Here is a 14,914-nt window from a genome sequence, read left to right as displayed (position 1 = left end):
TGGTTTTGATTGATAGTTGCATGTTCAATTCTTTACTTTGTGTTTAGAGTTTGTTTGCGGTAGGAACAACCGTAGGGTTTTATTGAGATTGTTAATTGATATAAGTCAGCGGGCAAGCACCTTCATAGAGACCGAGAGGTGATATGAAGTAAAGTCGTCTCATTGCTTTTACTTGTTAGGATTAGGATTGCACGAGAGCGGGTTCGGTTCTTGTCGGGTTTGGGTTCGTGGGCGATTAGTTGGTCTAGTTTGAGTTAAACCAAATTGTTCCTCTATCCTTGGTTGCGTAGCATTCATTTCCATTAGGGCGTGTGTCAGTGAGACCGAGATGAAAGTCGGCATTAGAACACCTTAGCATTCGTTTCCCGGTTTGTTCTTAAAATCAATTAAGTGTAAGTTAGGGTTTGTTAGTGAGACGGAGAGGTGATCTAGCTTTCTTGAGCGAACCTTAGTTGTGTCATCTTTAAATAACGGTGTTGTGAGATCATTCAATCCATTAGCTTGTTAGACCGTCAATTTGATTCCCACCTAGGTAGACGTTTTTTCCATTGTCAGTCACAGCCGTTAAGTTTCATTAGTCCAGTTAAGTAAGTTAAGTTAATTAATTTAGTTAAAGTAATTTAAGTCAAGTAGTTTAATTATTAAAAATCAATTTAAAAATATTATTCTTAGGAAGGTCTAGTCTAGGTTTTAGTTATCATAGGGGTTCTCACGTGTCCTTGTGTTCGATACTCGGACTTCTTAGGTCTATACTACTTTTGACCGGTACACTTGCCGGTTGTGTGTGGTGTCATTAGGAGTTTTCGTTTTATATATTAAAAGCTTAGTTGTGAGTTCCATAGAAAAAATATTCATTAGACACACATTAAGTTTTTGGCGCCGTTGTCAGGGACACGATTTGAGGCGTATTGAGAACGACTCGAGTTGGGGACTTGCCTATTGTATTTCATGATTATATTTAAATTATACTAGTTATTTTAATTAGTCTAGTTTATTTTAGTTTAGTGTAGTTTAAGTTTAGTTTTATTTTTATTATTATTATTATTATTATTATTATTATTATTATTATTATTATTATTATTATTATTATTATTATTGTTGTTATTCTTAATTATTTTATTATATTTTTTTCTTGTGCCCGTGATCCTTTTCTTTTGAGTGTTCTTTACAGGAAAAATGTTTAGATTACAAGTTGGAGAACCATGGTGCAAAGTTTATGGCAGAAATCACTGGGTGCATGATGCTTATGAGAGGAGAAACATAGAAGTCGAGGCACGAAAAGCTCCATGGGAATCACTTTTTGCAAAGCCTCCTCCATACTGATTTGCATATGATCAAATGAGGAACTTCTTAGGGTATAAAGATTTGTCAGGGAATATATTAGAGCCTACCCCAGAATCGGAGGCAATAATGGATGATGTATTGTTTGCTATTAGAAATGATTTGGAATATATTCCACCTTTGAATCCACCTTTGTTTGAAACCCTGAGTGAGATTAAAGATACCGGAATGGAGGAGCAGATAGTAGAGGAGTATGTTCCCTATTGAGAGGAAGAATTTAAGGATGAGTTTGGAGAAGAGTTTATGGACTTTCCCATTACGGATGAAGGAGAGTTTGACCCACTTTGTGATCTAAATCTTCTTGAAGATTTAATATATAATGAGCCAAGTGTGGGGATCTAGAAGGAGCTTTGTAAGGAGAGCCAAGAAGTAGTTAGTGATTCGGTCCTTTTGACACTTCACCTCGATTGTGAAAAACCAAAACACGAACCGTACTCAATCTCCATTCAGGACGTGTTAAGGTTTAAAAATTTGGCTAAAAAAATTAGAAGGAGGATTTTGGGGCGAAGAAATCGTAGTATGATGAAGAGATTGACTTCCCCGTTTCACTTCACTCAACCATTTTTGGGGGAATTCAAGAGTTGATGGGCCGAGTTTAATTCATATGGTCGGGCCCATGAGAGTTGTGCAATTGGTTTCTTTCCGAACAATTATAAAAGGAGAGTGTTGAGGAGCATCGATAGGAAGAGGATAAAGGAGAAGTCTCCTGATTGAGGTTTCGGGAGCGAGTCCGACTGAAGACTATTCAATAAACTTAACGTTTCCCTTGAGGCAACCCAGTAATATCTTTCCTTATTATTTTATTTTATTTTCATTTTTATTTTTATTTCTGAGTTTTGTCGGGTTGTTTCTTCTCTTACTTGTAAGTTATTCCTTGGTTGGTTGATGACGATTGATGAGCTGGAGTTTTAAACAAGTGTGGGGATGAAATTTGCTTAAGGATTTCCGCTTTCGTTCGTTAGTGATAGCTTGATAGAGAGCACTGGAGTTTTAAGCTTGCGTTCGAATAGGAGGGCGTGGAAGATGATTCACCGCACTTGCAAGATCACATATACCAGGGGAGTCTGTTCCACTTTATTTTTCTTTATGTTTAGTTTTGTCTTTTCCTTGTCTCACATTGAGGACAATGTGAAATTTAAGTGTGGAGATGGGGAACCGACGTTTTCATTTTTAAGAAAAATAAAAGAATATTGAAAATCTTGGGAGTTAATATTTAAAAAAAAAATATTCTTTCGCTCAAAATTATGTCGGTTACTCAAGTTTGAGGGACATATACTTGTATGTGTTTGGTCATGTTATCTACCTGTAGACATATGGGATCGCCATTGACCCAAAAACTGAAAGTGACTGGGGCTACTGTATTTGAAAAAAAATAAAAAATAAATAAAGTTTTAAAGAAAAATGTCCCTTGAAAATTGTTTTTGTTCTACGTTAAGTAGGAAATGATATTATTACCGTTGTGTTAACAAACTCTCAGAACTTTTGAAATATATAATAGAATAATAAAAGAAGAGATTGTTTGCATATCTGATTTGGGATGTGTCGGTAGGCCCAACTAGATTTGATAGTCCTCTTTAGCGGATTTTATATATATAATAATTTGAAAAATGGTGAAACCGAATTTCGATGCTTAGGGAGGATTACCATAATATAAAAAATTTAAGATGGTAAGACTTAGATGCACTCAAATCAGCACACCACCACATGTCCATCTTTTTATGAGCTTAGCAATAGTTATATACTTTAGGGTGAAATAAAAAAAAGAAGTATGTTATGAAAGTTATTTCCGAAAAGTTATTCCAGAAAGAAAATAATTGTGAGAAAGTTATATATTGTAAAATGCCAAAGAAGCATTCTCAAAGTTAGTAAAAGAGGTCAAAGATGCACATACTAGACGGGACTGAGAGTTTACGTGTTACCAATGGGATAGTGACTTTGAGGATACACTATTGGGGCTCGAAGGTTCTTAGTCAATAAATATCAAATTAGGAATTTATAGGACAATGTCCAATAATACTTATGAATAGCTCGTACGATCTCCACAGGACCATTCATCCATCAAATTTCACCGAGTGCATCTAATTAGTACCATCAACGAGTCCTTGGCTTAGGGTGATTTGTCGAACAAGTTTGCTTCGACTCTAGTTTTCTAGCTCTCTTTGTCTGGGATGGGGTAGATGTAGCCTTGATTTTTGGACGTAAAACGCTTAATGCAATTGGGGGCTTGATTGGTTAGTGGTTGGGTTTAAGTGCACAATAATATCGGCAATCACGATCAATATGTCGAGCTGTTTCTTGTGCTTTAGTAATGTTAAATAATCTGGGAGTTTGTTGTTTTCACTTGGTTATGATCCTGTGTAGTTTACTTTTTCAGGGACGAAAAAAGTTCAAGTGTGGGGATATTTGATGTGTTGCAAAACACGTAGCGTTTTATCTCGTTTTTGTGTTGTTTTATGCGTAAACCGTTAACGAATATAACTTGTTCTTGCATGAAATTAAATGTTTGTGTATATGATAGGTCCCACGTTGAAGAGAGCGAAAAATGAGTTTAATGAAGAAAAAATCAGCTTAAACGGGATTCAGATGAAGTCGGTACGCGCGTTTGAAGATAAACGAGTCAGAAAATGAAGAAACTAGCATCCAGGACCTGGCCACGCTACGCTACTAGGTGAGGCATCCATGCCCGTGCTATGCGACATCCCACATGTCCCAAAGGCTGCCAAGAATGTTCAGGAATCAGCTAACCCATCTATTTTGCCTTCTAGTGGGCCTTGTGGGCTTGTTTTAACCTATTTTATATTAGGAAAGAGGTGTTTAAACATATATATAAATGGCTAATACCCTATGAACGAATTTAAGATAATATTTCCAGCCATCACACCTGCTCAAGAGGAGAAACCAAGGTGGACAAGCTTACGGTTTTATCTTTATCCTTCGGTTGTCGGTTTTGACTATTTTAACGTTTGTGAGTTTGTTTCTGGTTTTTAATCATTCAAACCTTTTGTAATTAGATTTATATGAACATGTTTATCATTTATATATATTTTATCTACTATTCATTGATTATGATTGGCTACACTTCTTTGTTCTACCTAGGCTTGATGATTATTGTTCGGTTTTGATGAGTTGATTCGATTGTTTGATTAATATGACTTGAATTGCTATTGAAAGTTTGGTTTAACAATGAATTAGGTTGTGTTTAGTGGCTGCCATATTTTTGATATTATCTCATAACCTCGTGCTTCGGTTAATTGAATTGGCTTTGATTGATAGTTGCATGTTTAATTATTTACTTTGTGTTTAGAGTTTGTTTGCGATAGGAACAACCATGGGTTTTGTTGAGAATGTTAATTGATATAATTCAGTAAGTAAGCACCTTCTTAGAGACCGATAGGTGATAGGAAGTAAAGTCGTCTCATTTCTTTTACTTGTTAGGATTAGGATCGCACGAGAGCGGGTTCGGTTCTTGTCGGGTTTGGGTTCGTGAGCGATTAGTTGGTCTAGTTTGAGTTAAACCAAATTGTTCCTCTATCCTTGGTTGCGTAGCATTCATTTCCATTAGGGTCGTGTGTCGGTGAGACCGAGATGAAAGTCGGCATTAGAACACCTTAGCATTCGTTTCCCGGTTTGTTCTTAAAATCAATTAAGTGTAAGTTAGGGTTTGTTAGTGAGACCGAGAAGTGATCTAGCTTTCTTTAGCAAACCTTAGTTGTGTCATCTTTAGATACCGGTTTCGTGAGATTATTCAATCTATTAGCTTGTTAGACCGTCAATTTGATTCCCACCTAGGTAGACGTTTTTTTCATTGTCAGTCACAGTCGTTAAGTTTCGTTAGTCCAGTTAAGTAAGTTAAGTTAATTAATTTAGTTAAAGTAATTTAAGTCAAGTAGTTTAATTATTAAAAATCAATTTAAAAATATTATTCTTAGGAAGGTCTTGTCTAGGTTTTAGTTATTATAGGCGTTCTCACGTGTCCTTGTGTTCGATACTCGGACTTCTTAGGTCTATACTACTTTTGACTGGTACACTTGCCGGTTGTGTGTGGTGTCATTAGGAGTTTCAGTTTTATAAATTTAAAGCTTAGTTGTGAGTTCCATAGAAAAAACATTCATTAGAAACACATCACCATCTATTGGCTTCATCAAGGCTGGTGTTGAGGATAAGTAATCCTTAAGAGCCTTCAGTGCATCCTCATGCCTTTGAGTCCACTCAAACTTCTTATTCTTCCTCAAGATATCATAGAAATCTTTACACTTCTCTGACGATCTGGAAATGAATATGTTGAGGGCAGTTATCCTTCCTGTCACTCTTTGGACATCTTTAGCATTCACTGAAGACTTCAAATTAATGATGGCTTCAATCTGCTCAGGGCTTGCTTCTATTCCCCTCTTAGTCACCATATATCCTAGGAACTTCCCAACTTTGACACCAAAATGGCGTTTTGATGGGTTTAGCTTCATATTGTACTGATCCAGGATGTTGAATGCTTATTCAAGATCTTTGAGGTGATCCTCAGCTTTCTTTGACTTCACTACCATATCATCTTTGTAGACTTCCATGGTCTTGCCTAGCTGATCCTTGAACATCATGTTGACTAGTCTTTGGTATGTTGCCCCTGCATTTCTTAGTCCAAATGGCATAGAAATATAACAATATATGCCGGTAGGAATCATGAATGATGTATCCTCTTGATCAGATGGTTCCATCTGAATTTGTTGAAATCTAGAGGAAGCATCCATAAAAGTTAGCATTCATGTCATGTCGTGGCATCCACCATAGAGTCAATGTGTGGTAAAGGGAAAGGATCCTTGAGGCATGCCTTATTTAAATCAGCAATATCGACACACACCCTCCACTTTCCGTTTTTCTTAGAAACCACCACAACATTGTCTAACCATTGTGGATACTTTACCTCTTGTATCATACCTGCTTGGAGAAGTTTTTCAACTTCTTCCTGGATAATAATATTTCTTTCAGGCGCAAACTTCCTCCGTTTCTGGTGGACAGGCCTGATAGAAGTATATATCCCTAATTTATGTGTAATAATAGTTTTAGATATACTTGTCATATCAGAGTGTTTGAAGGCAAAGGTGGACTTCCTATGTTTGAGGAAGGATACCAAATCCTCTTCAAATATTTTCGAGGATATTGGATCCTATATATACCTTTACATCGGGATCCTCAGGGTCCAAGGACACTTCTTTTGAATCTTTTTCTCGAGCCTCCAGTACCTCTCATGAATTTTGCATTGATTTTTATGCGATGGTTTGCTTCGTAGCTGGCTTCATATAGGAGGGATAGTAATTTCTTGCTTCTGATTGGTCACTATCTATCTTTACTACTCCCCATGGAGTTGTAAGTTTGATACATTGATGATAGGTGGAAGCTACTGCTTTTATCTCATGTATCCAAGGCCTGCTGAGAATCACATTGCAACACGACAAGTTATCTATAACACAAAACTTTTGGAAAGATTTACTCCCTCAATATAAATAGTCAGCTTGATGTCCCCCATTGTGTTTTGGTTTCTCCACTAAAACCCACAAGGACAAATGATCTTGGTGTGGTTTATGATTCAGGGATGTTCATTTTCTTGAGCACATCGGCCTGAATTATGTTTATCGAACTCCCGCCATCAACTAGGATCCCGCGAACATAGTGATCAGCAATAAACAAAGTAATAATCAAACCGTCATGGTGAGGATCTTGAAGAAGCATGCGTTCCTCTTCATCAAAGGTTATAACCCTTTGATCAGTCAGCGTGGTTGTCCGGATGGGTCTTTCACCATTCTCCAACTTGGTTCCTTGGCGTCACGCTTCGCCGAGAAAAATGAGGTTCCACAAATGTTTGAACCCCCGAAGATAAAATTGATGATCTGTGCATCAGGTGATGGTGGAGATGCTTTCTGTGGAACGTCTTCAGGATCCTGGATCCTTGATTTCTTTCTTCCTAGAAGCTCCTTGAAGTGGCCCTTGCTTAGAAGATGCTTAATTTCTCTCCTCAGACAGATACAGTCATCGGTCATATGGCCGAAATCCTCGTGGAATGCACACCATTCGGACTTATCCATGAAGGATGTTGACTTCTCATTTTTTTCTAGGCCATGTTGCTTTTTCTCCAAGATCCCTTATAACACATATTAAGCCATGAGTATCAACAGAGAAGCAATACTTGGAAATTCTTGGATAATCCTCATCATTATCGTCTTCTTCTTCGACCACACGGACAGCTTGGGTGTTAAACTTTGAATACGGCTTGGGATTGTTGTTCCTGAATGAGGATCCTGGTTTCTTGTCAGGTGACTCCTATTTTGTTGGAGTTCACAATCGTTCCTGGATCCTTTTATCATCCTCCAGTCTTATGAACCTAAGCGCCCTGTACTTTACTTCATCTAATCACCCGCATGGGGTCATAACAAGATCATCATAAATAGAGGAGCCCTTATGTAACCCCATTTTGAATGCCTCAACAGCCGTAGCCATGTTAATATGTGGGATTTCTAAGGCGTCCCTTCCAAACTTTGTAACAAAATCCCTTAAGGATTCATCACGAAGTTGGATAACTCTATATAAATCACTAGTTAATTTTCGAATTTTCTACTACAAGAGAATTGGTTATTGAATAAATTAACTAAGTGTGAAAAGGAAGTAACAGAATAGGGAGGAAGATTTAGCAGCCATTTCAAAGCGGATCCAGTTAATGTGGATCCCAAACCCTTGCACAAGCAGGCCTCTTTAAGCCTTTTCGGAATGGGATTAATTTCCATGCTCTCCCTGTTGAGCCACATGCTCCTCTAGATCAGTTGAGCCATAGTCAATCTTAATGTCGGGTGTTTGAAAGCGTTTTGGGATTTCGGCATCACATATTGGTGGAGCAAACCTAGACAACTTATGGCTCCCTTCTAGAATTTCAGGAATGGGTCGAACCACTCCTGGAACACTGGATATCATATCCTTTAGTATATGCAGTTCCTTGGCCATGGCTAGATTGATACCTGTATCCTGCGCAGAACCAAGGTTAGAGGCTAAAGATATATGATTATAATGGTTGCCTCTTTGTTGACTAAATGTGGCCATCCCATATGAGTAGGAAGCATTAGTTATGATAGTTGGTCCACCAGAGGCAATGGTCTGCATAGGGATGAAGTCTCCCTCATGAACCTCTAATGACCTTTGGTGTTGAAGTCCCGAGGATCCTTGATTCTGATTGAAGGATCCTTGAGGCTGAAAGTCAAAGGATCCTTGATGAAACAATCTAGAGGATCCTGGCTGAAGGATGGATGATCCTTGATGAAGGAAAGTGGATCTTTGAGTTTGCTTACCCATGGATCCTGGTTAAAGGATGTATGATCATTGCTGGAAGATCGAGGATCCTTGAGTATGCTGACCCATGAATCATGGTTGAAGGATGGATGATCCTTGTTGAAGGATGGAGGATCCTTCAGCATGTTGAGCCACAGATTCTGAAGTAGTGAAATCCAGCATCCTAGGCATCAAGGGAGTCTGATCCTCCACGGGCCTCTTTGTCTTCTTGAGATCTTCTATCTCGGATAGGATCTTCTGGTTGATCCTGTTCTACTGCTCCATATACGCCTTAACCTGTGAAAACATAGCAGAAACATCATTGTTAGCAGTTACCACAGAAGTGGCAGCAGAGGATTTGGAGCCTTGAAAGACTGGAGTTTGTGTCTTGTTTCCAGCAGCGGTGGTCCTATGTGCTCCCGCGAGTGGATGAGACATTGGCAATTAGGTTTTTGATGAGAGAGAAAGTGATGAAGACACGGTGATCGAAGCAGAGGATTGTTGAGAGGCCATTGGTAATAGTATAGGTTGAAAAGGTTAAAAATTGATGAGAAATATTCTTGATTAAAGCACCAATTTCTCCATGGTGGGCGCCAAATTGTTTTGGTCAATAATATGTTTAAGGATAATGTAACAAAATTCGTTTAGTGAGGTATAGTGCTTGTGTTATAATGATGAATATGTAGCAAAAAATGGATAAGAACACAGAGATTTGTCGCGAGGAAAAGCCCTTGATCGGTTAAAGGATCGTCGGCACAAAAACCTTAGGGGGTGACAAATCGTCTATCACCAGTTTATTAATAAAAAAAGGTGTTACAAGGTTGGAGATTATGATTGGTGAATACAATGAATCTAAGTGTATGTGAATATTGCTAGAAATAATCTATGCGTATTGCCTAACCAGTGTGTTGTGTGTCGACCTAGCTGATCATAACTCAATATAAATAAAAAAGAAACTAACTAATAGCCCTATAAACATGCCACTATTCCATTATAACGTTGCATCCACTTTGACCACATGCTAGATGCTCTGGACTGCGATTTAGTGGGCTGACTTAGCCTCCAAACCGTTAAACCTGTTAATCACAACGCCATTCAAATAATACAACTTTTAGTAAACAAATAATACCGATGATCCTTGATCCAGCACAACTTGAAACATATCCTTCGGATAATTGATCCAAAAGTTATATAATGATAACGTATTCTCAGCATAAAATCTATACCCTAACACTAAAGTTGTTTTTGGATTCATGTGTTTGACAAGATTCTCAAGTTCATATAAAATTCGATTCACGTCAAATTTTCAAGTTGGTTTTAGGTCGGACCCATGGACCGATTAAAACCACCTTGGACCAAGTAATTAATGGCATTTAAATGTAAATACTCTCAACTTTCACCTTTTTGCCGGGACAATACCAACTAAATAAATGTTACCACTACTCTCAACTTTCATCTTATATCCCTCTTGCATTCTCAAACTTAACAGACCTTAACCCTGATAGTTTTCTTGCTGAAGTTGACCATCTTTTACATGCACGACATGCTTATGAATAAATAGCTCTAAAAAAACTAACTTCAAATAATATACCACCTAATTTTATCAACGACAGGCCATGTGTGTGTAAAAATGGTCCATGTTAACATGAAATCTAACGGGGTTAGAGTTTGTTAAATTCGGCAGTGTCAGAGAAAAATAAAATAAAAAGCCGGAAGTAATGAATAACATTTTATGGATTGAGAGTATTTCCGACTAAACTGTGAAAGGAGATAATATTTAAATCCAATAATAAATGGCGGACTAATGCCAAACCCGCCCATCCAAATATTATAGCCCATCTAAAATCAACTCCTTCCTACCTCCCTCCCGCCTGAAGCATTTCAATTTGAGATTTGGGGGGCAATCCAAAATCACCCACATAACTTGGCATCAAGGTTAGTAAGTAAGTATCTATATCTCACCACTCATTCTGTCACAAATCTTGCTTCTAGGGCAACAAATTGATCATTCTTCTATTTTACCATTTTGGGTTCCAAATCTTTATTACAGTTTCAAACCATGAGTCGAGAATTGCCTCGATCTGCGTTAGGTGATGTTACCAATCAAGTTCTGAAAAGAGGGTTTTCGTTCATTTCAAATTCAGATGTTAAATCTGGGGTTGATTTCAAGAAAGACGAAAGCTTTCGGCCTGCGAAAAAACAATGTACACGGAAAGAAAACAATGGTGAAGAGGTTACAGAGTGTGAAATTAAGGAAACATGCCCGCCAGGTGTTCGACAAAATGCCGCACCCACATCTTTGTTTTCTGATGCCGAATTGGGGCACGGGATCCCCTTGGGTGAGAACGGTCCTGATGTGATTGTTGAAACTCAAGAAGATGAAAGAACTGATTTGGCGCTGGTTGATGGCAATGATGTGAGTCTTGATAATTTGGATTCGAGCAAAGATGAGTATCTTGATTGCTCGAGATTTTTTGAGTCGCAAGAGTCCAAGTGTGGGTTAGAGAAATGTGCTGACGGTTTCTCAAGCGAGTGTATGGATATGATCAAAGCTTGTCCATGTTCTTTTTGCATCAAAGGTGGTTTTCTGACTTTCATATTTAGTTTACATATGTAATTAAAACGAGTCTTATAAAATTATAATAATGATTTGATTATCAGCTGCTTGCCTTTGGTCGGATCTACACTATCAGGATATCAAAGGACGAATAGCTGGTGAGTCGGTGTGTGTGTAATTGGTTGATTCAAGATTTTATTTTGTTAATATTTACTTTCTTGTTATGTGCATAGCAATAAAAAAGAGTCAGAAAGAGGCGACCATTTTGGTCAACCGAAACAGCAAGGATGTTGCAAGAAACTTTGAAAAAGTCTCAAACTTGGAATCGGATCTCACGGGTCGATGGAAGTCTCTTTTTGTTCATATGGAGGATATATTTATTCGTGAGGGAACCCAACTTGTAAGTCGACTCCTTTTTATAATTTCTTTTTCTTTGAGCATTATCGCCAACAAGAACATAGTGAAAACTACTTTTATAATGTGCAGATGAGTTCAATTGTTAACTAAGTAGACTAAGAAAAGCTTAGTAATGAAATTAGATGGAAAAGTTTGTGAAAATACGGGATGTTATTAACGAAGAATGAATGAATTTTGCATAGAATCTTGTTCTTAATCAAACCACTTTCATACTGCTTAATTTTAATCCGGTATGTTTATCACAGGAAGCAAGCTTATCTACATTGAAAGAAGTAATAGATAATTGCAAGACTGGTACAGAGAAGAACTAGCTCTCTTTTTTCTGAGTGGCCTGTGTTTCTGTCGCTAAGAATTTGGAAAACCTAGGTTTTGTATTGGCTTTATTTGGTTGACTTAACCTTTGTTGTTTTTAGATCTATAATCAGCTGTGTGACTTCCTTTGTTCCAAAATAACCGTCTATGCGATTGTTTAGAATCTTTCTAATTTGCAAATGATATTTCTTATTTTACAATGTTATCAAACATATATCCGTGTACCTTCTATTGTCCCATATGTGAATTACATTCGTATGCTGTAATTTTGAAGTTTAAAGTAGATTTTTGACTATTAAAGTCAATGCATATACCAAAGAGAAGATCATGTGTTGAGCAGGTCACATAAGAAATATTATTATTATATTATCTTTTTTAATTTCAGTATTGTTTAGCCTATTGGAAAAAGAGTTGAACTAAACTCGCTGATTTCAAGGTTAATATAATAATTAAAGATTAACTAGGGTATTTGCTTAGCTTTGACTTCTCTTGGCTTGGGATGACATTGAGACTAAAGATGGGATGCATTTTATGTTGAGTTGGAGAAACATAGTTGATTAGACTGCTTGGTCTAATACAATGGATCTGGCTTGTTGAGCTCAGAATACCATAAAGTATATGATGCATGGTCCATAGATGTAGAGCTTTCTGTCCGGAGTGTACATGATCTGTGTCATGTGTGATGTACACAACTTGTCTTCTCAAAAATATCAGGAGATCAAGGGGCTGTCTTTAAAGGTGGATATGAGAGACCGGGATGTTGGTTGGGCACAACCCGTGTACATGGCCAAAACCTATAGCTGATCTTAGTGTGTTCATAGTCTTTAGAGTGTTTAAAGAGTGGTAAATAGTAGGAGATCATAGTATATTTCAGGGTTGGTCATTGTGATCCTAGTTTTTCTGGGATCAATACGCTGTTGTTATTCAATAGTTGTTCTGTGATTATCCATCTTCATATCAAAATCTTAAAATTATGAAAGTAGGGGTGAACACGTTTCGGTTCGGTTAATGGGTGAAACCCAAATCGAAACCGAAGCTATCAGTTATATTAGAATACCAACCGATCGGTTATTTGGTTTTCAACTATTTTTTGTTTCGGTTCCGGTTATTTTCGGTTTATTTATTGTGACTAGACATTACCAAGAAAAAAAAAAGAATTCGAAATAATAAAGTACCTCATATGTATTGAATTTAAAATCAAAAGTAGGCATTTACGTGAAACCAAACAAATACGAAGTTGTTTGAGTTGTAGAAATTCAACAAAGTTTTTATCCAAAAACAACACTAAACTTTTTCAGACGGTGAAAAGAAGGCAGCGAGTTCCGGCTTCTCTATTTTATACCAAGTTTGTGGCTTCTTTTCCGCCAGGCTAGGGTTCGATACGGCTTTTATATTTTGTGTTCCAGCTTCTCTCTAAATCATGAAACTTTTATGTTAGGATGCTTTAATTTGTTTATGCCAGATACATGTTGTTTGTTTGCTTTGGGTGCAGCTCTTCGTTTGCTTTTGTGATTCGGACTTTCAGTATGACCTTCATCTTGTAGAAGGTTGTTTTACATTTGCTTTTACAAGTAGTTTTTTTGCACCTTAGGCCACATTGTTTCCTTTGTTAGTTTACCATTGAACTTGAACTTATATGGTCCGAGCTGGTCTCATTATAGATAGAACATAAAACGTTCGACCAGTTAAGCGAATCGAACTATTAAGAGATAACGTATAACCCAAATTGATCCATTACAAATAAAACATAACTCGAGTCCGACCCGTTGGATAAACCAAACTCCATAAAATCGACCCGTTATGTTTCCTATCATATTAAAGATTGGTTTCCATTATTAAAGTAGGTTAACTTCTAATCGCTAATTTTCTAAACTCATTTAACCGAACTTCTAATCTCTAATGAACTAAATCAATCTTCTCAGTATTTGTGTCTCTTGGACATGTTTGCTAATTGATTTACTTTATTCAAATTTTGGTTTCTACGATTCAATAAATATTGTACAAGTCAAAGGGGGCATGAGCCATGAATATGGCTCTTTTTCTATATGAATGAAAAGTGAGTTGTTTTAATGTTTGTAGGTGGAGACACTTTATGACTATGATGAGTATTGTAGCCACTAAATTTGGGCTCGCATAAGGTAATTGATTGATGTTAACCATTCTAACTTTTTGCTTATTTATGCAACTTCATGTTTGTTATTCTATGTAAGGGTGTGCCAAATGTCGGTAGAAAGTAGACAAACAAATAAATTTGCACCACAACGATAACTCACTGGACTCCCGCTGCAAGGCGCGGCATGGTTGTAAAAATCGCGCCTAGGCGCCGAGTACTCAACGAGTAATCCCAGCCTAGGCCGAGTTCTAGGTGAGTCATCCCCGAGTACTCTCCGACTAAGGCCAAGTGCTCCCAACTCTCCAGTCGGCCGCCTATGGTCCCGCCCAGTACCAAAACCCAAAACTTTAGTACTGATTTTGGTACCGGTATGATACGAATCGGTAATGGCAATACCGAATTTGTTCATATCTCATTCTACACATTATTTTGATTTACAACTTAAAAAGTAAGTTTGATATTGTGATTATTTGCATCTCTTTAGTAAACCATTTTCATTTCTTAATATTTAACGCATATCTTTATTATTTCTAAAGGTAGTCGGTGGGATGAGTGAAATGTTGGGGCTGCTATGGCAAACATCCTTACTTGATCCGGATGAGGTATTTATTTGTAATCTTTACGTATTTTATGCATCGTAATTGGTTATATTCATATTCATATATTACACAAGAAAACAAGTTGGACAGCTTATATTTAAAGTTATCTTTTTATTTTAATTATTCAGGTCGGGGGTCTCAATTCCTGAATGCCAGAAGGTATAGCAGCTGTGCAGCCTGACGGACAACCGTTACCAGAGGATCTTCTTTGGACTGGAAAGGTAAACTAATTTTTCTTACTTAAATGGCGCCATGGCAACGTGGTGGTGGAAG

General features: G+C 37.3%; 1 protein-coding gene across 1 annotated transcript; it reads left to right on the top strand.

The window, feature by feature from the left end:
• The first annotated feature begins 10,702 nt into the window (after positions 1-10,702).
• On the top strand, positions 10,703-12,154 carry LOC143591793 (uncharacterized). Its single transcript, XM_077071887.1, has 4 exons — positions 10,703-11,222; positions 11,305-11,358; positions 11,434-11,600; positions 11,863-12,154. The coding sequence occupies exons 1-4, from the start codon at positions 10,703-10,705 to the stop codon at positions 11,926-11,928; spliced, it is 807 nt and encodes a 268-aa protein (XP_076928002.1). The 3' UTR covers positions 11,929-12,154.
• The last annotated feature ends 2,760 nt before the right edge of the window (positions 12,155-14,914 follow it).

Source organism: Bidens hawaiensis, unplaced genomic scaffold (assembly GCF_021521415.1).
Source record: "Bidens hawaiensis isolate Kalapana, Puna unplaced genomic scaffold, B.hawaiensis_p1.1 tig00040064_1, whole genome shotgun sequence".
Classification (NCBI taxonomy): Eukaryota; Viridiplantae; Streptophyta; class Magnoliopsida; order Asterales; family Asteraceae; genus Bidens; species Bidens hawaiensis.
This window is presented reverse-complemented; position numbering and strand designations above follow the sequence as displayed.